Source organism: Vipera berus, assembly GCF_964194415.1.
Source record: "Vipera berus genome assembly, chromosome: 11".
NCBI lineage: Eukaryota > Metazoa > Chordata > Lepidosauria > Squamata > Viperidae > Vipera > Vipera berus.
The window spans coordinates 4,966,066-4,990,889 of record NC_138214.1 but is presented as its reverse complement, the minus strand read 5'-3'; the positions used below and the strand labels follow the sequence as shown (position 1 = coordinate 4,990,889).

The 24,824-nt window shown below is 44.5% G+C and overlaps 1 protein-coding gene across 1 annotated transcript in view; it reads right to left on the bottom strand.

The window, feature by feature from the left end:
- GRIA3 (glutamate ionotropic receptor AMPA type subunit 3) overlaps positions 1 to 24,824 on the bottom strand; it is a gene marked incomplete at its 5' end in the record, with an annotated part of 118,856 nt that overhangs the window by 45,941 nt on the left and 48,091 nt on the right. The window contains 3 exons of the mRNA XM_081336513.1: positions 5,895 to 6,056; positions 6,405 to 6,458; positions 18,243 to 18,430. Of these exons, the coding sequence (XP_081192639.1) occupies positions 5,895 to 6,056; positions 6,405 to 6,458; positions 18,243 to 18,430 (404 nt within the window). The remainder of the gene's footprint in view (positions 1 to 5,894; positions 6,057 to 6,404; positions 6,459 to 18,242; positions 18,431 to 24,824) is intronic.

The following is a 24,824-nucleotide window of genomic DNA, read 5'->3' as shown; positions in this document are numbered from 1 at the left end:
AAATTTTGTTTTTTTAATTTAAAAAAAAACAATTCAGAAAACTCTTAAGACCTCGTGTACAGTCTGTCTTTTTTCAGATTTTAGCAAAAGGGTGCCGCTACTTTAAGAGTTGCAGTTGCTTTAATGAGACCACTTGGTATCCAGCTGCTTTAACCAATACGAGAGAGGTTTTTCTGCTTGCCATCTTGGAACTGAGAAGTGCTCCTTCTGAATATTTTTCTAAGTGTGCACAGTAAGAAATTACATAATAATAACCCCTTCAGATTCCCAGAAATGTTAAGTATCATTCTGAAATTAGACTATCGCTGAAAAAAGAAAGACAGGATGGGGGGAAAACAAACTGCCATGTCTTTTTTGCTTCTCATCTGTGCTACTTCAAAGCAAGGACATGAGTGTGCCAGGAGAAATATTAACCCTTGATATAAAATATAAAATTCTATTATTATTATTATTATTTTTTAAAAAAGGATTATTTACAACAGGGGTGTCAAACTGCCAGCCCACAGGCCGGACGCATCAAAGCAAAACCGTGCCCACCCCAATCCTGGCAATGGCAAAAAAAGTCACGATACGTCACGACACATCACGTGATATTACAAGTTTGACACCCTTGATTGACAAGAATCCCTAATAGATCACAAGAACAGTTACAAAGAGCCATGGAATGCAAGAGCTGATGTAGATAAGATGCATCTTTCAATGTTATCCTGATTTACCCTTATTTATCCTCCTTATCCAAAACGAGGGGGATTTTTTTTTACATCATTCTTCAGAAGCTTTCACATTTCTTTAGATTACTAGTAGCTCTATCACAATAACACTCGCCAAATATTAACACAGGCAATAATGTATGACACCATTTTCTCTCTTGGAAGGGGCAGGGGGACAAATTGATGTAAGCAACCTTCTTTTGTTTAAAAAATGAATTAACCAACACAGCTTGTTTGATTTTGAAACCCGAACAACTCTGAAGCCTGTCTTGCTGGGCTACGTTTTGTATGAACTGATATATATGCAATTAGCAATAAATCTGTTTATTTTTTTATTTTTTTTAGCCTGAAATTTCCTCACAGTATACTTCCACCTTTTTTTTCATGCTGTTCAGAATTACAGCTCTCATCGACTTTATAAATCTGATAAACCTTCCCACTCACAGGAACGTAAAAATCTATAAAAAAATTTTTTTCCCATTTCCACCCCCCCCCCAAAAATAAATCCAATGCATCATATTTACTTCACATAGAAAGATAGGAAGCATTCTCAAATGAGAGATTTGTCTATTATTCATTCTGTATAAATGGTATTTTTCAGGGTCTGCAATTTGTATCTACACGCAGGTTATCCTTGACTCGCAACCATTCTTTTAGCAACCATTCAAAGTTACAACTGCACTGAAAAAAAAGTGACTTAAAACTGATCCTCAGACTTATGACAATCACAGCATTTTCATGGCCATGTGATCACAATTTGGATGCTTGACATTTAGCATGGATTTATGATGGTTGCGGCACCCTCAGGTCTTTTTTATTGGCCATTTATGAATTTCCCAGCCAGCTTTCAACAAGCAAAGTCATTGGAGGAAGCTGGATTTCCTTAACGACCATGTGATTCGCTTAACAACTGCAATGATTAACTGAACAACCATGGTAAAATGGTCGTCAAATCAGGCACTTAATAGCCCCTTGCTGAGCAATGGAAATTCTAGTCCCAACACGCCTCTTTAAATAACTGGGTTTCACATTAGACAAAATTAACCAGCCCTTGCGGCTAAACTTCATGGATGATTTACTAGAAATTCACAAAGAAGTGACTACTTTGTGCAGTGATCTTCACCCATTGGCCCAGAAGATGAATCAGCCTAATGTAAGTCCCCGATTTCTAGAAAGGCTATTATAGCTTGCATCGCATTGCAAGGTATAATAGATGTCACTTGGATGGGAAGGTGGGAAGAAAAATTATAATGTTTTTTTTGTTTTTTTTGTCGTAACAGAAATATCAGTTGGTCTGTTTCTGGAAAAGCAGATGTGCCAGACCTTTATCATATTAAGTGAAATCAACCCTTAATGATCAATAAATTACTGAACAATAAATTAAATTATCAAGTAAATTGATTTACAACAGGTCCTTTAGCAATTGTTTGAAGTTACAATGGGCCTCCCAAAACTTGCAGCCTGGTTCCAAAGTTCTGATGGTGTACACACACACACACACACACACACACACACACACACACAGAGAGAGAGAGAGAGAGAGAGAGAGAGAGAGAGAGAGAGAGAGAGAGAGATGTGACCACATTTCACGAACTTGACAACCAACTTGCCTTTTAAGAAGTCTCTTGGTCTCAAAAGATGTTGACCACTACAAACTCTCTTCTTCTTACTAGTCCAGCCTAGAGACTGACCTACAGATTGCTTGTCTACTTAATTCAGAGATACATTTCCTCCCCACTTTCCTTCATAAATTCCTATGCCTGATATATATTTTTTTATTTTAAGCAAAGTTGGTTCCTTGTTTTCAAACCTTGAAGATCATCATCTGTCCAGCGTGGGCTGTAACATGCCTCAGAGATGAAAGGCCTACATTTTGCTGGCTCTTCTTGCGCAAAGAGCTTCAACTGTTGTTCTCCAGTAGCTGTCCAATTAAGCATTGTAGAAAACTGCCATTGTCTTTCTGCAACTTTCCCCCCCCTCCCCAATTTTCCAATCAGGCCGCCTCAATTATTAGAAACCGTCCTGCCAGGCCTTCTACATCACACCGAGCAACAAATCTAATTTTCTGCTTTATTCATATGCTGCTGCTAACAAATAGATGAAACATGTGAAGCCAGTGAGGGAACGAGAGAGCTGATGAAATATTGAATAAATTAAAGCACCCAGGTTCTCGTCTCTAGCCAATTTTATTTCCTAATCAAATTTACTTCTCTTTTTTCTTTTTTGCTCTGAGGGGTGGTCCTGTCACTTCAATAAACACTTGTTCATGTATTACAAAGTGTTTCCCAACATTAAGGGTGCAAATAGTGTTTGACTTCCGATCACAACCGAGTTCAAAATTTCTGTTACTCAGCGAGACATTTGTTAAGTTGTCGTTAACTAAATCGCTCCGGTTGTTCAGTTAGCAACAGGGGGAACCTGGCTTCCCCCGTCGACTTGGCTCGCCAGAAGGGCACAAAGGGAGGTCACGTGACCCAGCGACACTGCAACCGTCATAAAGAGGAGTCAGTTGCCAAGCGTTTGAATTTCGGTCACTTGACCCTGGGCAACACGGCAACGGCGCGTAAATGTGAAAAGCCTTCCTAAGTCACTTTTTCCAGGGCCCTTGTAACGTTGAATGGTCATTAAAGGAACTGTTGTAATTCGAGGGCTGTCTATATGCAAAGAGGAAGACTTGTCCCTGCACTTATATGTGGCGCCATCTTTTTCTTCCTTTCCTCTCCTCCCCACCCACCCGATCCTTTTCCAGTGGCTATTTTCGTTCAGGTGGTGGCGACTGTTTGCTGTCATTTATTATCATTGCCGTTTGTTAGTTCCTGTTGGTTTCACGTGAGCTGCCGAAGGTTTTTTAATTGTTCTTTTTATTTTCTGGGTAAGCCGCTGGGAGTCATTTTCACGATGACAGGGTAGAGATAGATTTAATAAGTAAGCAAAGAAACACAACAGCGGACGGGTTTGTTTCTGCAAAAAAAGCTGCTTCCTAAATTAACTCTAGTCAAAGAGGATTAAGGTAGGATTCAAGAACTCTTCTTCGAGGCTATGTGTGATCAACCTTGACTCGTATCAGCTTCGGCCAGACTTCCTCGCCTTCTGAAGCTTCTTACGGCTTGGACTGAGACTCAGAAGCACCAGGCTGAAGCCCACCAGAAAAGCTCATGGGTGACTTAAGCCAGTTGCTCAATCTCAGCCCAACCAACTTCGTAACGTTGCAGTTGGGGGAGAAAGAAGTAGAGGGTGATTTGTATTCCAGTCTTGAACTCCTGAAGAAAGGCAGGATACAACCCGAATCAAGAAATAAGCAAGGAAATGGAGAGTTCTGTCCACAGACAAAAAACAACAACAACAACACAGCAGTTCCTGAAGCACACCATCCCGAGTTAAACAGCCGATAAAATGTAAGAATTGCTCACTCGGTCTGCGCTAATGCATGTTGGATTTTACGCATAACTGCTTTTTTCAGGTTTACTGTTGTTATGAAGCTGCCTGCTGGCGTCCCCGCATGACAGATGTGGCCAGAGGGAAGATGTCACGCAGTTCTTCCTTGTTGAGAAGAATCATCTGGATTTCTCTCATCCATTTGGGCTCTTTGACACTTGCATTATTTTGCTTTGTTTTCACATCCAAGAGCAAAGGTCACCATCCATGTCTATGGAGATTCTCTGTCATCCAGGTCACTTTTGTCCCAACGCTGCTTTTCTTTTCTTTTCCAAAGGCAACTGGACTTTCTTTGTTTCTCCAGGTAGACATTTTGCTTTTTATTCAAGAAGCTTCTTCAGTTCTGCGAAATGTCTTTAAGGAAAAACAAAGAAAGTCCAGTTGCCTTTGAAAAAAAGCATTTTGGGGTCACCGTACATGAACGGATGGATGGATGGATGGATGGATGGATGGATGGATGGATTTATACTGTATCTTTCTAGTTCGGTGAACATATCAGCTCCTCAACCTGTTAAAGCAGTTCATAATCAATCCACAGTTGTCTTCCTTTCTGTTGCTTTGGAAGGGGATTCCCAAATAATGCTATGGGTCCATCAGTCCCACCACATTTTCTTCGAGCTGACCCACAAAGAATGCACCTTGCAAGCTATCACTGGAGTAATTCACAGAATAGCAAAAATCCTGCCCACCACCCTTTCCTCCATTCCACAGAAAAGGGAAATAAACTAAATAGCTGAACATACGGCTATTTATATTCCAGAATCCAGAATTCCATTTATATCCCGCCCTTCTCCGAAGACTCAGGGCGGCTTACAAGCTTAGCAGTAGCCTTCATTCTATGTATATGCCTGCTTGTTAGGGTTTTCACACACACACCCCCAAGCGGCATTATTACAAAGTCAGCTTAATTGCCCCCAACAATCTGGGTCCTCCTTTTACCTACCTCGGAAGGATGGAAGGCTGAGTCAACCTTGAGCCTGGTGGGATGCGAACCTGCACTAATTGCAGGCAGCTGGTGTTACTTAAGGAGGCATTAGCCCACTGCTCCACCAAGGCTATTCAGCTGAGCATATTGAAGCAATCAGCTATGAGGAAAGTATGATAGATGATCTACCCTGAATCAGATCATCTTATTATCTGCATCAGCCATTTCCAACTTCTTCCCTCCAGATTATTGAATTCCACTTCTGGATCAGGGTGTGTACCACCTTGGCAACGTCAAGACCTGTGGACTTCAACTCCTAGAATTCCTCAGCCAGCTCCCAGTGGAATTCTGGGAGTCATAAAGTTGCCACGTTTGGACACGTTTGCTGTAGATGGATATTAGGAGAGTTGAATTTCAACATCAACTGAGAAGCATCAATTTGAAGAAATAAAGCGGCAGAGAGCAGCTTCCTAGGATTTCAAGGTAGGCCGCTGAAAACACCAGGACTGGACTTGTGACTTTCCACCTTCAAAGCATAGCCTGACTCACTGCAGCACAACACAGGTTGTTTGGGTCGAGTCAAGTCACTGCAGTTTGCAAGCCAAAGTGTAAGACTTATTAGAGGTTGTTGAACCAGGGATGTGGAGTCTTGTCTTCAACTAGCACTAGAGTACTTGTTCAAAGCAAACCATAGTTTAGCACTCAGCCCACAACATCTGTAGCTGAGCTAGAAGACTCCCAACACATTTATGCTTTTGGTAAAATGGTGACCCTTTCCTTCCCACCTCCACCCCACCTTCCTTCCAATAGTCTGCAACGCCTACCTTTAATGGAGAATTTTTGGCTTCCGGAAATTCCCTTTCATCCAGTCTCACCCAACGCTGCATAAATTGTTGGACCAATGGGTTGTCATTATTAATAATCTGAAATCCGGTTACGTTGGCCCCAGCCTGGACCACTCTCTCCACCGAGATGTCTGGAAAGCCCTTGGAAGACAACGTAAACATTTGAGGGGTTGATTTCAGCTTAGAAGCAACCAAACACATCGTCCCTGACCTTGAAAAAGAAACACCGGTCGAAATGGGACATTAATTTGTTGAGTCCACTTGGTGGTTTCCCCGTTCTGATAATATATGCAGACATCTCTACGAAAAATTTGGAAACATACGATAATACCAAAGGATCAATACATTTTATTTTTTGTTTATGAAGGTTTTTTTTTGGGGGGGGAAGCAAATTAGGCAGGGTTATATTAAAAAGAAGAAAAGAAAACACTGGATTTTGCAGGGGGGGGGGAATATGCATGTACGCATGTGTGCGCATAGAGAACTTACCAGGTTAGCAAGCATATAGTGATAACTTCTGGAATTTTTACCAAGGGCTGCAACCTGTGTAAAAGGAAGAAGGAAAAAGATGAAGCACTTAGCAGAATTTTTTTTTTCAATTTCAAGGGAAAGGAATTCTGGGAAAAAAATGTTGATTTGAAACAATATACTCTATGCATGGATTCTATTGCTGAAGCCCACAAACCAGCAAATGTATCACAAAGACCAAAGTCAAGGACAGTTTCCATGCACATTCCAGTTTTAAATTAAAACTCCTTTGTAAAGGAACACAACTACCCATGTTTCCGGAAAATAAGACTGGGTCTTATATTAATTTTTGCTCCAAAAGACGCATTAGGGTTTTGTGTTTTTTTTGGTTAGGTCTTATTTTGGGGGAGGGACGCGGTGGCTCAGTGGGTTAGGATGCTGAGCTTGTCGATCAGAAGGTCGGCAGTTTGGCGGGTCGAATCCCGAGTGCCGCGTAGCAGAGTGAGCGCCTGTTACTTGTCCCAGCTTCTGCCAACCTAGCAGTTCGAAAGCATGTAAAAAATGCAAGTAGAAAAATAGGGACCACTCCGGTGAGAAGGTAACAGCGTTCCGTGCGCCTTTGGCGTCTAGTCATGCCGGCCACATGACCATAGAGACGTCCTCGGACAAGCGCTGGCTCTTCGGCTTGGAAACGGAGATGAGCACCGGCCCCTAGAGTCGGAAACAACTAGCACGCATGTGCGGGGGAACCTTTACCTTTACCTTTATTTTGGGGGAAATACAGAACTAAGGCGTCTGTTGGGCTGATGATCTTAACTGGGGCTTATTATTGGGGTGGGGCTTATATTACCAGCTTCCTGAAAAATCATGCTAGGGCTTATTTTGGGGGTTGGATCTTATTTTGGGGGAAACACAGTAATGGTGAAGCAGCTCTTAATGTGATGGAGAGCTGGGATTCCATGATCCTCTTGAGTTGTTTAGCCCCACACCTCGTCCTTGACTTACAAGAGTCCATTTACTGGTCTTTCAAAGCTACAACAGTACCGAAAGAAAAGTGCCTTGGGGCCGTTTTTCCCACGGTCACATCATTGACTGATTTGGCAACTGACTCGTATTTATGATGGTTGCAGTATCCTGAAGTCACGCGATCCCCTTTTGCGATCTTCTGACAAGCAAAGTCAATGCAGAAGCCAGATTCACTTAACTACCTTGTTGCTAACTTAACAACTGCAGTGATTCACTTAGCAAGGGTGGCAAGAAAAGTCACAAAATGGGACAAAACCCACTTAACAACTGTCCTGCTTAGCAACAGAAGTTTTAGGCTCAATTGTGGTCGTGCGTTGAGGACTACCTGCACTTATAGATAAGACATTCCATCCAAGTACTCAAGAGGCATCCCATTATCTAATCTTGCAGGGTCTTCTGTCCATAACCTGATGGAAGGTAGTGTCTATACCAAATAAGCCATTTTCTTGCTGTGTACCTAAGGACCACAATTCTTCTCACCAGGCTTCTGTGTGTACACGTGCTGACAGCAACTTCACAAATGGATTTCCATTATCGGATGACACTGACCCGCAAGTCATTGTATTGTATACTAATGGCCACATTACAAAAGCATCTCAACATTGGTATTCATGCTTTCCAGTGCAGTATATTGGATTATCAGGCCAACATTAGAAGAATTTGCTTTAAGTGCATCTAGTATTGCTGGAGGCTGATAATATGAAACAGCACAACGATGCAAGACGTGTCAGGTATCCATGGAGAAATTTCTATGAGTTGCTAAGGAATGAGACATGTTGTTAAGAACTTTAAATACAACTGTTCACTTTTTTCCTAAAATGTGGCCTCTGGCACACAGATGCTGTCATCCTGACAATCAATCACGGGTGATTTTTTTTTTTTGGCAAAAAGAAAAGTTAAACCATAAACTGCACTGAGATAACATCAATGTTGTACTCTAAAAGAAGAATTTCACTTTACCTCAGCCTTACCAACTAGATGGTCATCAGAGGTGCTGGACTAAATTTTCCCTGAGAGACAGGTTGGTGTAGTGGTTAAGGCATCAGACTAGAAACTAAGAGACCATGAGTTCTAGTCCAGCCTTAGGCACAAAGCCAGCTGTGAGGCCTTGAGCCAGCTCCTCTCTCTCAGACCTAGAAAGGAAGCAAAGGCAAACCACTTCTGAAAATCCTTGCCAAGAAAACTGCAGGGACTTGTCCAAGAAGTTGTCAGGAGTCAATCTGACTTAAAGGCATCCGTGCGCACATAGACACACAGGTCTACCATAATTCAGAGTGTGTCTTCTGATCCTACCCAGTATCTAACTGCTTCTAAGCTTCCTCATCCTTGTAAGTAAAGGAAAGGAAAAGATATTGACTTCATGTTCTCCAGTTTTAGAAGAGATTGTCTTATCAACCATCACAGGACTGATGGCCTCTATCAGATTCCTCAAAGGAAACTTGCCTAGCCCCTAATGTCATTTTCAAATGACAAAGATAGAAGCTTCAAGTGGAATTCCAAGTTCACTTTTGAAGCTCCCAAAAATAGGCCCTTTTTTTTGGGGGGGGGGGAGTCCCTGGATTACGAAAAAAAGAGCCTTGTGTTGACTAAGAGCATAACTATGCACACTTGAAAATGGTTGCATCGGGAAGGATGAGCCTATGAGCTTTCAGAATGGACATCACCAGCCACAAAAAGACCCATTTTTCCAGAAGTCAAACTAGCAAAGTTGTTTGTTAATAACCCCTTTTCTAACCTCTCAGGATGCCTTCTACAACCCAGCTTATCTTGGTCCTTTTCATGTTTGAAGGACACCTACAGGCCTAGATAGCTCCCTGATGCACCATTCCAAACAGGGGCATCCCCAGATCAGGGAGGTCCACAGGTTACAGCACAAGATGTATATACAAAACAGATGACTTCTTTGACCATATCCTAAGGACCACCTCTGTCCAGTGGTGGAATTCAAATAGGTGAACAACCGGTTCTCTCTGTGGATGCCACTTCCGGATGTCCATTCCGGGCCTGGGCAACAAAAAAAGTTAGCTACCGGTTCTGCTGAAGTGGTGCAAACCAGCTGAATCCCACCACTTCCTCTGCCCCATAAGGTAGTTTTGCATGGGGCCTGTTTCACTCTCTCTCTTTTTAAAATTTCAAAATAAAAAACCAACAACAAACAAACCTTTTCCAAAAGGAAGAAGAAGAAGAAAAAAGGAGGCAGCTGGAGTAGGAAGGTGAGGCAGAACGATGGAAATGAATGTCAGAAGTCGGGTTCCGTTTGATAAATGGGAGAAAGACCCCCCAACGTGCTTTTCCAGGAGGCAACTAGACTTCCGTGTTTTTCTTTGAAGACGTTTCGCTTCTCATCCCAGAAGCTTCTTCAGCTCTGACCGGATGGCAGGGAATGGAAGGATTCATATTCCTTGTAGACGGCTGGTCATATAAATCCTTCCATTCCCCGCCATCCGGCCAGAGATGAAGAAGCTTCTCTGATGAGAAGCGAAAGGTCTTCAAAGGAAAAACAAGAAAGTCCAGTGGCCTCTTGAAAAAGCACCTTTGGGACAACCGTGACCTGGAGGATTGAGAATCTCCATAGACATGGGAAAAATAGCTTCTGAAAACCTGGTTTTTTTTCAATCGCGGGGTGGTGGTGGGGGACAGCTTCTGCATCTCCAGAAATTATCCTTCATGTGTCATTCTCCTGCGGGGAGTTAAGTGGGAGCAATTTTATTTTATTTTTTTGCAGCTGGTCTTTGAATGCTTGCTACCCACACACAGATCAGCAGCTTTCCTGCTTCTCGCCTGCCCTAAAGTTCAGTCACTCCCGTGGGTGAATGGAAAGCAAGCCATTAATTACTTTTCGCTGGCCAGCTCTGCCTGGATGGTGGGCAATGGAAGGATTTATATTCCTTGCAGACAGCTGGTCATTTGCCTTCTTTTAGAGGGTTGTTGAGGCCACTCGGAGGTTTACCTGTGTCCTTGGGGTCACCTGAGCAATGGAGGCAACCAGAGGCGTTCTTTCTTCACTTTCCAAATCGGCCAAGGTCAAGCACATCCTGGAGTTTCTTATTTCTCCTCTAACGAGAGCGGGCAGTGTTTCTTAACCCTGACAGATTTATTTATTTATTTATTTATTTTAATCCCATTTATATCCCGCCCTTCTCCGAAGACTCAGGGCGGCTTACAATCTAAGAAGCACAAATCAATGTGCTTAGCAATAGCCTTCATTCTATGTATATGCCCAGTGGCGTAGCGTGGGTTGTCAGCACCCGGGGCAAGGCAAGTAATTTGCGCCCCCTCGCTCTCGCACCACACGCCTGGCACCCCCCTGGCGTAAGAAGAATCGAGCCTCCCGCGATCTCCCGTCCCCCCCACCCCCCTGAAATTCTCGCCCGCTTTCACAGACTTGTTCTTTTACACCGGCTGCAAGTACCAGGAGCCAAAGGCAGCCTCTCCGAAAGCCTCACACCCAAAGACGCAGGCACGCCCACACCGAGGAATGCCGCCGCTGGCGAGGCTCGCAGACGCCGACGCTGCCGTTCTTTCTTTCTCGTTCGCGGGAGCGCGCGGCGGCGTGCACATACAGAGGCGTATATAGACCCAGAGAGCCGCCGAGCCTTCCCCCACCCGGAGAGAGAAGCGTTTCTGTGTCGGCGCAGGCACAGATACCCCTCGCTCGCGAGCAGCCTTGCCCTAGCCCGCCGGTCGCGCCCCCCCAGATGTTGCGCCCGGTGCGGCCGGCCCCCCCTGCACCCCCCACGCTACGCCACTGTATATGCCTGCTTATTATGGCTTTCGGCCCCCACCCCAAGCGGCATTATTACAAAGTCAGCTTATTGCCCCCAACAATCTGGGTCCTCATTTTACCTACCTCGGAAGGATGGAAGGCTGAGTCAACCTTGAGCCTGGTGGGACTCGAACCTGCACTAATTGCAGGCAGCTGGTGTTACTTAAGGAGCCATTAGCCCACTGCTCCACCAAGGCTCTTTTAAGATGAATGGACTTCATCTCCCAGAATCCCCCAGCCAGTTGAGGTCCAGCTGCCTTAAAATCAGTGGCGGGATTCAACCAGTTCGCACCACGTCGCCAGAACCGGTAGCTATTTTTTTTGTTGCCCAGGCCCAGAATGGACTTCTGGAAGCGGCGGCCACACAGAGAACCGGGGTTGTTCACAAATTTGAATCCCACCGCTGCTCAAAATGGCTGAAGTTGAGAAGTATTGATATAAGGTGCTTGGCTTGTCTACTAGACTCTCTCTAGTCTACTAGAATCTCTCTCTCTACATTCTTGACTTTGTTTAGTGACTGTTTGAACTTAGAGCGGCCCTGAAAAAAAGTGACTTATGATCGTTTTCCACACCTACGACCATTGCAGTGGTCACGGTCACATGGTCAAAATTCGGACACTTGGCAACTGGCAGGCACTTGTGACATTTGCACTGTCCTAGTCACGTGGTGACTCTAGTGGATTAGGACGCTGAGCTTGTCGATCAGAAGGTCGGCAGTTTGGCGGGTTGAATCCTGAGTGCCGCGTAACAGAGTGAGCACCTGTTACTCGTCCCAGCTTCTGCCAACCTAGCAGTTTGAAAGCACATAAAAATGCAAGTAGAAAAATAGGGACCACTACGGTGGGAAGGTAACAGCGTTCCGTGCGCCTTTGGCGTCTAGTCATGCTGGCCACATGACCACGGAGACGTCCTCGGACAAGCGCTGGCTCTTCGGCTTTGAAACGGAGATGAGCACCGGCCCCTAGAGTCGGAAACGACTAGCACACATGTGCGGGGGAACCTTTACCTTTACTTTTAGAGTCACGTGATCTCTATCGATAACCTTCCCAGCTGGCTCCTGTCAAGCAAACTCAACGGGGGAAGCCAGACTGGCTTAACAACCTCATGATTCTCTTAAGAACTGCAGTGATTCACTTACCATCCATGGCCAAAAAGATCAGAAAGTGGGGCCAACTCACCTAACTTATGTCTTGCTTAGCAACAGAAATTTTGGGCTCAGCGGTGGTCGTAAGTCAAGGACTACCTGTGTCCCTTTATTCTGCCTCTCCCGTCTGCTTCCTTCCCTGCTGCAGATCGGGCTCATCGCAACCCTGCCTGGTGGTGTCCACATCACAAAGCTCCCCACACTTTGCAGAGCTTCTGCAAAAGCTAATAGATTTCCAGCAGAGATTCAAAGGGCTGCACACAGGATTAAACCACCTGGCTGCTGCATGAGAAAAATGCAGCATTTCCAGGAGACGCGCAGCCTGTTTTTTTATTTTATTTCATTTTCTCCAAACAGAACTCCAAACTTAATGGAACCAAAAATAGTAGCTTTTTTTTTTTAAAAAAAAAGAAAAACAGTCAGCCCATCCTTCTAGCTTAAGGCAAATGGCATGTAAGTCATAGAAAATATCTTGAGGATCTGAAGGGAACGAGAGGCAGGCTTATCACAACCAATCAAACACAGTGGCTTCAAGCCCTCGGGAGAAAATGAATTTAACAATAATTTAATCATGGCTTCCCGCAGAACAGAAACACAGCAGAATGTGTATGTTGCTTCATCTGTTTGCACATTCTCATTTTTAAGACCAGAGAAAACTGAGAGAGAGAGAGAGAGAGAGAGAGAGAGAGAGAGAGAGAGAGAGAGAGAGAGAGAGAGAGAGAGAGAGAGAGACACGCTCCAGCTATCGCAGGAAGATTTGGTTGAGTGTCTCAGCTTTGCAGTCATATTTATCTTCAAGAGAGGAGAAGATAAACAAAGAGAAAGATCATCTCCTTCCTTCAGCAACATCCTTAAAATATGATACTGTATAAAGCAAATTTAAGGCATCCCTGCTAGGAATGACAGAAGTTACTGCCAATACTACTCACTTGCTGTCAATACTGAGATTGAAAAACACAGATAGCTCAAGTTCTATCGCTGGAAAGTCCATCGCAGGTAGTTCAGGATCCATCATTCTCACTTTTATTAGGCAGAAGAAAACCTACTTTGTTGCAGAGACCAAAGGAGGAAGGGTTGTTGATTTTGACTGCTAGATCACCACCTAGCCTGCCCGCTACCGAATCTACCTTGAGGTTTGGGACTTCAACTTGATCTGAATCCAAGCTTGCGCTGGGTTTGAATACAGCAGACATGTCAAACACAAGGCCCGGGGGCCGGATCCGGCCCGTGAAGTGGTTTCATGTGGCCCGCGAAGCCATCCTGGAAACAGTGAGGGAACGGCCGCCAGCCACTGCCTTGGCCCTGGTCCAGAGACCCTCCTTCTGCCAGAGACCCTCAGATCTGTCCCACTCCTGCCCAGGCCCCCATAGGCACCCTTGAGGCGAACGATGTAGAGCTGGCCACGCCCACCCAGTAGGCCATACGCACTCTAGCCACGCCCACCCAGTAGGCCACGCCCACCCAGGCCACACCCACCCGGCCCCCTGAGGGCAACCGCAATGCTGATGCTGCCCTCAATGAAATTGAGTTTGACACCCCTGGAATACAGTAATTCACACTTTCTAGTTCTAAAGAAGTCTTTCTGGAACCCCAACGTGAAATCTACATTCCATTTTAGTAAAAACAAACAGCTCTTTGCTATGGTGGCGAGATACTACCTATCTAATTCTCCAGAGGTTGTGTGAAGCATTAATTCCACAAACTCTCCTCTTTTTGATTCTATTTGGGGGGGGTTCCCCCTTCTCTTCAGTTGGGCAAATTCTGTTGGAAGCTCAGGGGGGAAACAATCAGGATCCATAGTTACAGTATAGCTTGCATTATCAGCCCCCAACAGTTGTCTAGCAAAAGATAGAACTTCAGAACATCCTGCTTCCCTCAAGTATCTTTAACCACAGAGATCTAAGCAGTGTTTGGAAATTATCTTATGCTGGAAAGAATGAAGCCGAAGTGACAAGCGCTTTGGTTTTCCTTGAAAGAGACGTTTCGCTTTCATCCAAAAAGCTTCTTCAGTTCAACCAGTCGGCTTCCATACCTATGAGAAGACTAGATTCTGGGTCTCCCTGCCTTCTATTCCTTTACCTTCACTACTAATTGCACACATTCCCATAGTCCCTGGGGTTTTCTTGGTGAGGTTTTGGGGAAGTGGTTTGCCATTGGCTGCTTCCTAGGGTCGAGAGAGAAAGACTGGCCCAAGGTCACCCAGTTGGCTTTCTGCTTAAGGCAGGACTAGAATTTACAGTCTCCCAGCTTCTAGCATGCTGCCTTAGCCATGATACCAAACGATCTCCTGAAGTTCTATCACTAGCCAAAGTGATAGAATCAGCAGGTGTTTAAGGGCATGGTCTACTAAACAGTTGGAAGACTGAAGACCAGGCACAACAAATGTGTTCCCATCCAATGAAATGGAGGACAAATCAACCTTAGTTGCCAGTCTGCATTTATTCCACTCCCCAAAAGCAAGGAATAAAAATTTCCAGAACACCCAAGAGTTGTAGGCTAAAGAAGAGGGGGGGGGGGAAACCCAACTTCTTTCATAACTGCTGCCAAAAAAAAGTACACAGCTATGTCCATGTAATCACTAGGAGGTAAGCTTAACTGGCAAGCTTAACTTATCCTCTTTTATCTTCCTTCTACCTGGAGCAGTGATTATTACCCATTGCAAATGTGAAACTTTTGCTTTTAGAAAAAGAATGGTAGGCATTTTCCACTAAACCGTATAGCAAACACATCTTCTTACTGGTGTTATATGTGAAATAATTTTCCTTGGCAGAATAGGTCTATACCTGCAAACACTATTTTGAATCTTGTGCACAGCATAAATGAGCTACGTTTATAACTGTTAAGTCAAATCTCCCAGAGATACGTTGGTGCTCAGAATGATAGGTAGTCCTTGACTTACAAGAGTTCATTCAGTGACCATTCAAAGTTACAACGGCCCTGAAAAAAAGGGGCTTATGGCCGTTTTTCAAAGTTACGACCTTTGTAGGATCCCAATGATCACGTGATCAAAATTCAGAGGCTGGGCAACTGGTTCATATTTACGACCGTTGCGGCGTCCCAAGGTCAGGCGATCCCCTTTTGCGACCCTCTGACAAGCCAAGTCAGTGGGGAGAAGCCCGATTCATTGAAGAGCCGGGTTACTAATTTATCAAGTGCCGTGATTCAGTTAACAACGGTGGCAAGAAAGGTCGCAACATGGGGCAAAATTCACTTAACAAATGTCTCACGTGACAACAGAAATGTTGGGCTCAGTCGCATTAGGCAGCGGGAAACAAAACAAAGTTTTGAAGGATATATAAAAACGGAGCTCTCTGGTAGGGTTTGAGTTGACTATCAGTTCCACCTCCGTTCTGTGAAGATGTAGATCAGTTTTTCTCAACCTTGGGAATTTTAAGATGGATGGACTTTAACTGTCAGATTTCCCCATCTAGCAATGCCCACTGGGGGAATTCTGGGAGTTGAAGTCCAAACATCTTTAAGTTCCTAAGGTTGAGAAACCCAGATGTAGACCAGATGTGCCCAATTGCTAACAAGTGCTAACTTTTTGCACTCCAACCCCAGAAGAAATAATATGTTGGACTTGGTAATAATATTTTTTTTTTGCAATCTTATTGCTTACTGCAAAATGTAAACCAGGCATCCGAGTTACTGAAGGAGATTAATCCTAAAGCTTAATTGGAAACTGAATGCTGTCAAATCATTCCTTCCAATTTATTTATAACGGAGAAGACTCGCTGATCATTGCCCCCAGTCAATTATATCACTGACTTAAAATGAATTTCCTAATGTTGGATGACGTTCCAGGCTGCAGTTCCTCAGAACGAAAGTTTTGCTGAATAAAATTGATGCAGTTGGGCTGTCCATATTTTACTTCCAGATAATTCCAGGACATAAAGCTGGAGTTAGGTTTATTTATAACTGCAGCATGTCTGGTGCTTCACAAAACAGTAGGGACAGGCCCCCTATGCAGTGAGTTTATAAAATATTTAAACCATCCATAAATAATGTTTCAACCCATTTGCCACCTAGAATATTTAAACTTTTTATAAATAATTTCCACCCGGTGACATCCTGGCTTCCCAGCGAGCTAATTTTAAAAATAAGGGGTTGCTTTCCTTTTTTCCTCCTATCTTAAGACAATAATCCATTGTAGCTGATGTATGCACAGATCGGAAATTTATACACTGAGATACAAGCGCCATGCAATCCAAGCGCAACTCTTATGAAATGAAATTAGAAATTAGAATTTTTCCTCCACTGGTGTGCAAGAGTTGAAAAGATCTTGGGTAGGGGAAGAGAGCCCGGGGGCACAGTTCCTTTGAAAAGCCAATGAAGTATGAGCATAAAATGGCCTTTAAAGCTCTTTATGGCATAGGTCCAGGATATTGGTTAGGTGGCTCAATGGTTAAGATGCTGAACTTGCCAGCTGGAAAGCTGGCAACCCAGGTTCAAGACCCAAGCTCCTCGTGACGGATGGGTGAGCTCCCGTCCTCATCTCCGCTCCTGCCAACCTAGCAGTTCAAAAGCATGCCTGTGTGAACAGATAAATAGGTACCACTTCCTCCCTCCCTCCCTTCCTTCCTGTTGTGATTCAGCGTCAGCCTGTGGTTTCGGCAGCTGAATCGGACAATTCTGAGGAGGAGGAGGAGGAGGAGGGGTTTGGAGAGCCTTTGGTTGCAGATGCATCGCAGAGCTCTCAGCCAGGCCCCTCCCATCTTGTTCCTCAGACCCAGCTGTGTGAGCCTGAAAGATTAGACAAAGACGATCCACAGCTGGCTTTGTTCAAGGACGCTCGAAGCAGGAGGCAGACAAGCGGAAGTGAACAAAGAAAAGCAATGAGGCACCTCGGGAGGAGGCAAAGAGAAGCCACACCCTGAGACTGTTGTTTAAAAGGGAAATGTGTGGGAGGTGCTGGTTGCTGAAGGCAACTGTTTGAAGAGCTTCTGATATAGTCTCGGTCTGTATTTGTTTTACTCTGTTTTGAACTGTTTCATTTAGTTTTTGCAAATAAATTTGGTTGGCTTAATTCCAGCCTATTGAATATAACAAAGGGGTTGTCCCTGACATTTCTGCAGGGCCGGTTGTAGGCTGGAACAGAACACTTCCTTCCTTCCTTCCTTCCTTCCTTCCTTCCTTCCTTCCTTCCTTCCTTCCTTCCTTCCTTCCTTCCTTCCTTCTTTCCTTCCTTCCTTCCATTTATTGGCTGCCTGTTTTACTACAGGGTAACTCGGTCATGCTGTTTTCTTACTTTTTTTACTGGCATACTATATAATCAAAACTGCAACTGAGTTGTGGTGTTTTCAGAAGGATAAGGATTTGAGGAAGAGATTTCTCAAAGGCCAGATCTCCATTTTCCTTTCCAGTCCATAAAATGTTGGTGACAAGATGCTGGATCTGAGAAGAGGGAGCCTCAGAGACATGTTCCAGGTGATTCATTGTTTCCTGCATGGCTACCGTGCACTCCTCACGGTGTTTCCAAATCTCTACCAGCCTTGGGGTTAACCACACTGACTTTCCACCCCCTGCTTCTCTATTCCAGATACTACTAATGGGAGTTGAAGGCTGACCTTTGCTAGAATGTGGAGCTGAGTACCCAGCTGAAAAGAGTATCGAGGGCTAATCACAGTGGAACATGCATCCAAGGGTAAGAGGCAAAACAGAGAAATTACTCCAGATGCCTTGCTCAAAGGGCAAACATTCCTGATGCGGTTCAGGTGCAAAAAGGGAAGGGAAGCAACAACAAATGTCTCTCAAAACAGCAACAGTGACTCTCCTTTGAGGAGGACCGGGAACATCTAAATAAAAGCAGGACATTCTTTGCCTCATCCAGACGACGCTCCCTAAGGCAATGGGCAAAGTTCATCATAAGGAGGAATGCAAGAAATATGCCCGACCAAGAAGCAAAACCACGGCTGGCTCTCACCTGTTCCATAATGACGTTTATTCTTTCCACTTCGCAATCTATCAAGTATTTCTTCTCTTGCCGTTTGTCCATTTCCTCAATGATTGCCTTAAACTCCTGAACATCTTTGATGCTTCCCACCGATCGGGCCGTCACTTGCCAATTATTTTGCACAGCAGCTTCCATAATAGCCTGGAGGATGGAAAAACCTAGGGCAAAGGAAAACAAGAGGGTGAGAGGCGTTAAAATAAATGGGAACCCAACTTTTTGGTTTTAAAGGAACCCTTACTTAGAAGAATTGATCACCATGAAATCAGACCCTAGGCAGGGGAGTTAAAAACAATCCCTTCCTCCAGTTGGAGGCTGAGCATGAGTGCTCTAAGTAGTAAAGCACTAGTAAAGCCAAGCAGAAACAGCAAAACAGATATGATAAGCATCCAAGTCTTAATTTTTTGGTAGCAACTACCAGAACATAGATAGGAATAGGTGACTGCATGTTCTCCAGATAGCAATAGCCCTAACAATAGCACTTAGACTTACAAATTGTTTCATAGGGCTTTACAGCATTCTCTGAGTAATTTACAGAGTCAGCATATTGCCCCTAACAATCTGGGTCCTCGGAAAAATGGGAGACTGAGTCAACCTTGAGCCGGTCAGGATTGAAATCCGGGCAGAAGGAAGGAAGGAAGGAAGGAAGGAAGGAAGGAAGGAAGGAAGGAAGGAAGGAAGGAAGGAAGGAAGGAAGGAAGGATAACAATAACACTTAGACTTATATAGCGCTTCATAGTGCTTTTCAGCGCTCTCTAAGTGGTTTACAGAGTCAGCATATTGCCCCCAACAATCTGGGTTCTCATTTTACCAACCTCGGAAGGATGGAAAGCTGAGTTTACCTTGAGCCAGTCAGGATCGAACTCCTGGCAGTGGCAGAGTTAGCCTGCAATATTGCATTCTAACCACTGCGCCACCAAGCAGTGGTGGACACCAGCTTCACAATCCCTTACCATTGATCACACTATCTAGGACTGGGTAGGAATTAAAGTCCCAAATGTCTGGAGGAAACAAAGATGCTTTAATCTGGTATTCCTCCTGACTTACCCTTCCATCACAGTCCTTCCTAGGTTACCTAGACTTCCCAAACTGGAGCAGAATGTGAAGCAATGAAAGGCTTTAAAACGGCACAGACTACATTCCCAAATGTAGGAAAATGCCAATTAAGTTATTACAGTGAATATCCAAGGCATAAAATACCCTGTGCTTTCACCGAGATTCTTTTTTTTTTAATTTCATGTGGTGTGTTTTAAAAAAAAAGGTAATCATATTAAATAACACTTCTAAAGCTCCCATTAAGGTAATATTGACTCATTTAGCCATTTCAACAGAGCAGAAAGTAAGCGGGGAAGGAACAAAGCGGGTCACAGTGGGAAGTTTACGCTTGCAAGTGGGCAATTCATTTCTCATGAACAATGGAGGCTGGGATTTAAGCAGACTGAGTCAAACTCTGGAGAGCTGACTGCAGAGCAACTGGGAAAGTGTAATTTCTCCTTTGAAGGCTATCTATCTGGAAACTTCTTTCCTTCCTTCCTTCCTTCCTTCCTTCCTTCCTTCCTTCCTTCCTTCCTTTCTTTCTTTCTTTCTTTTTCTTTCTTTCCTTCCTTTCCTTCCTTCCTTCCTTCCTTTCCTTCCTTCCTTCCTTCCTTCCTTCCTTCCTTCCTTTCCCCCTCCTCCCCCTTCTCCTCCTCCTCCTCTTCCTCCTCTTTTTCCAAAAATATAAACCCACTTTTATTCTTGCTAGGATAAGTTAGGCATGCAATGGCCTTTTCTGTTGGCACTGCCAGTCCCTTGGCAAACCCAAAGCATCACCTGGTACCACACAAGAACAACATTTAAGATTCAGGACACTTCCATTCTAGGGGCAGCCCAATTTTGTCTGAGTATCTTTCCTCCTTTCTCTTACTCGGTCCAGAAAGTTTAATTCTCCTCTTCTCTGTCCATTCACCCAGAGAAATTTTCTTGGACTGGATTAATGGGGTTTGCCCTTCAGTTCTACTATGATACTAGACTTCAGGACTGGGTGGTTAAAACTATTACTTCCTAAAAAGGGGCTGCAGTCACAGGTTTTGTGAAGCGTCAAGAAATGCAGATGGGTTGCAGGGAGCCACACAACAAATTGTAGGCAGAGTAGGACCAAGATAAACAGGTTGCAGTAAGTGAATGTGCTTATATCCTGTGCATTGAATAATTCTCCCCTTATAACAGAGGTCCCCAACCTTTTGGGCAGCAGGGACCCGTTCTGTGGAGAGAGGTTTTTCCGTGGACCAGAGGGGGTGTGGTTTTGTGTGCTGCCTGCACCCCATGGATGGGATTTGGCTTCTTTGTGCGGACCGGTTGCTGGCATGCTGCGGCCCGGTACTGGTCCATGGGTTGGGGGTTGGGGACCCCTGACATTCAAAGTTAGAACTCTGTTGCCTTTTGACACAGACTATTTCTCTGCTACCACGAGGTTATCATTTTTCCGTGCAAGGATTGAGTGTCTTTTGTTCAGCTGATGTTGTCATTGCTAGTCCCACTGACTGGAGATGAGAGAAGTTGCAGATTTATGGAGCTGACTCATGCCTTGTCATGTCTCAGCTAGACTACTGTTATTTAACTTTCTCCTGACCTCTCCTTGAAGATGATGGAGAAGATACGCTAAAAGACAAACCACCCGAATATTTCATATCTCATCTGGATGTATTCAGAGGTCTTACTGACTACAGGGAATCCTGCCTGGCAACTTTGTCACAGTTTAGTACTGAGGTGGGATTTCACCCTGAGGTGCTAACAGATCCCTTTGCAAAAGGGATCCCGTCCCCTGCTCTTTGAAGTGCAGCCTATTTCAAATGATAACTTTTGAGCAGAGTTTTCAGGCTCCTTTAATGATGCCTTCTTAGATCTTCATGAGTTGCACTTTATTACCTCACAATTAACACATGTGGTGCTTGGGAATGCAGTCCGTCTTCCCCACTCTCCAGAGAAGGGCAAAACAGAAGATTTACATATGTATATATAATACGATGAATTCAGTCTTCCTTAACATCGTATTTTACAAAGATGGCTGCGATGTGTGAGACAAGATTACAATTCCGCTACATGTCAGAGAATGAGTAAGTACAAGGCTTGGTTACTCATCAGCTTACAAATGACTCATTTGATAGCTGAAAACTCTGAGTGCAATTAAAGTAGAAATTTACATCTTTTTTTTTAAAACCAAGAGGAAAAAGATTGCTGTCTTACTGTTTTACTTTAAAAGTGTTGAATATTGTACTTCTTATCCTTAAGACAACCTTCAAATGAAGTTGAAGGCCCATGATTCTTAAAAATGAAGACGCGATCACCCACAAAATGCAAGATTACCATGCAAATGTTCCTGAAAAGCTTCAGAATCCTCCATAAAAATTTAGTGTTTAGGATCTGGAATAGATACTACAGGTAGTCCTCAACTCACTTAGTGACCATTCAAAGTTACACTGGCACTGGAAATAATGACATAGGACTGTTGTTCAGACTTATGGCCATTATAGTATCCCCATGGTCATGTGATCAAAATTCAGACACTTGGCAACTGACTTGTATTTATGATGGGTTGCAGTGTTCCTGGAGTCATGTGATCACCTTCTGATCCATAAAGTCAATGGAGAAGCTAGATTCATTTAACAATTGGGCCACTGACTTAATAGCGGTGGTTCACTTAACAGCTACGGCAAGAAAGGTCGTAAAATGGGGCAAAATTCACTTAACAAATGTCTCACTTAGCAACCGAACCTTTGGGGCTCAATTATGGTCATAGGCCGAGGACAGCCTGTACTTCATTGACGTATTTTTGTAATAATTATTTATTGCTACCCCATCTTTGTTACGGTTATAAATAACTCAAGGTGGTGACTAAAGCTAATATTCCTTCCTCCTATTTTCCCCACAAGAACAATCCTGTGTGGTGAGGTGAACTGAGAGAGAGTAGCTGGCCCCCAAATCAGCCATTTGTCTGACATGGTATAGGGCAGGGAAAGGCAACCTTGGCTCTTTTATGACTCGTGGACTTCAACTCCCAGAATTCCTGAGCCAGCCTGGCTCAGCTTGGAAACCTCTCCCTTTCCCCTCAGCATGGCTGGCTCAGGAATTCTGGGAGTTGAAGTCCACGAGTCATCAAAGAGCCAAGATTGCCTACCCCTGGTATAGGGTCTCCTGCTTGACCAGGCTGTCGGACTAGAAGACCTCCAAGGTCCCTTCCAACTCTGTCATTATATCATTCTGAAGTTCCACACAATTATGGAAGAACGAGGGACCTGAAGAAGTACTTGGACAGGAACGATATAAGTACAGCTACCCTCTTAGGCTAAACAACATCTACTTGTTCAGGAGCAGCCAAGTTGAAGGACATTTGCTCTTTTTGTCACAAGTTGACGTGCCTCCACCCCTTGCCAGCAAGATAGAAGGAATTGTCTGTTTTCTTGAGATAATGTATCTCATACTCTCAGGCACCAGGCCGAGTCTTCTGAACAGGATTTGGGTTTGGCTTTATTTTTCTTTCTTTAACTTCCAAGGGCCAGAGTGGACAATATCAGGGATTTGGTGACATCATAGCAGGAGCAGGATTTATTTTTGCTGCCATTTGGTGAAGGCTGGAGAGCTTAATCCGAGTAGAGATGTAAAGATTATTCCGGGTTTGATTTATATTTTAGAGCGAAGGAGGGGGAGAGAGAGAGGGAGAGATTGGGGGAAAGGAAAGGTCGGTGCTGATGTTCAGCATTGTACCCAGATATCAAAAATGTGATTTTGGAGGCACCTCAAATGATAAAAATGAGCAGGGTCTTCATGCGACCTACAGGATAACAGAGTTGGAAGGGACCTTGGAGGTCTTCTAGTCCAACCCTCTGCTCAGGCAGGAAACCTTATACCATTTCAGACAAATGGTTGTCCAATCTCCTCTTAAAAACCTCCAATGTTGGAGCACCCACAACTTCTGGAGGCAGATTGTTCCACTGATTTAATTGTTCTCACTGTCAGGAAATTCCTCCTTAGTTCTAGGTTGCTTCTCTCTTTGGTTAGTTTCCATCCATTGCTTCTCGTCCTGCTTTCAGGAGCTTTGGAGAAGAACTTGACTTGTGGCAGCCCCTAAGATATTGGAACACTGCTGTCATGTTCCCGCTAATGTTTGTTGATTTCTCCTGATGTTGCTATATCTATTGTCCAGGCAGGATTTTAGGCTGGTTTGGAGAAGGAACCCGAGTTATTCTGCAAGGACACTCTCTCTCTGGCACAACCTTCTATCATGCAAAAATATGACATCAATTGATACTTGCTATGAAGAGCTCACAACATACTTGTCAATTTGGCAAGTGCAAAATCACAAAGGAGAGGCTGGGGGAAGCAAAACACACTGGTGTTGGCTGGCGCCGAAGTGGAGATGCAAATGAGGATATGCCAGCTCCTGTTTATGTATTTATGTAAGGAAAATGGATCTAATTAGGAATCCTGCAGTTAGCAATTAGAGGGTTGGAGGACAATCCCAGGGTCGCTGGGGGAGACAGTTGATGGCTGTTCTGGGAAGGCTGAAAGCTTGAAGTCAGGAACTGCAAAGCTCTGTAATCAGGTAGCTTTCAGCAGGAGGTAAGCAGCTGAAGTCTGCTGAAAGATCTTCAAAAGATACATCCAAAGAAAGGCCAAAAAAAGAGTCGATTGAGTGAGTTACAAAACATCTTCCTTATTTGTCAAAGTTCTCCTTGTTCTATTTTTTAGAGAAGACTCGGATTCCCTTCTATGAAAGTTTTTAAATGTTACATTTGCAATTTTAGGGGCAAGTCTTCCTTCCTTCCTTCCTTCCTTCCTTCCTTCCTTCCTTCCTTCCTTCCTTCCTTCCTTCCTTCCTTCCTTCCTCCCTCCCTCCCTTCCTTCCCTTCCTCCCTTCTTTCCTTCCCTTCCTTCCTTCCTCTCTCCCTCTCTCCTTCTCCTCCCTCCCTCCCTCCTTTCCTTCCTTCCTTCCTTCCTCCCTCCCTTCCCTTCCTCCCTTCCTTCCTCGCTCCCTCCTTCTCTTCCCTTCCCTTCCTTCCTTCCTCTCTCCCTCTCTCCTTCTCCTCCCTCCCTCCTTTCCTTCCTTCCTTCCTTCCTTCCTTCCTTCCTCCCCTTCTCCTTTTCCTCCTCTTCCTCCTCCTCCTCCCTCCTTCCCTTCCCTTCCCTTCCCTTCCTTCCTTCCTCTCTCCCTCTCTCCTTCTCCTCCCTCCCTCCTTTCCTTCCTTCCTTCCTTCCTTCCTTCCTTCCTTCCTCCCCTTCTCCTTTTCCTCCTCTTCCTCCTCCTCCTCCCTCCCTCCCTCCTTTCCTTTCCTTCCTCCCCCCTTCTCCTCCTCCTCCTCTTCCTCCTCCTCCTCCCTCACTACCTACCTACCTCCTTTCCTTTCTTCCTTCCTCCCCCCTTCTCCTCCTCCTCCTCCTCCCCCCTCCATCCCTCCCTACCTCCTTTCCTTTCTTCCTTCCTTTCTTCCTTCCTCCCCCCTTCTCCTCCTCCCTCCCTCCCTCTCTTCCTTCTTTCCTTCCTTTTCTTGGAGGATCTCCACAACAGGAGAGAAGATG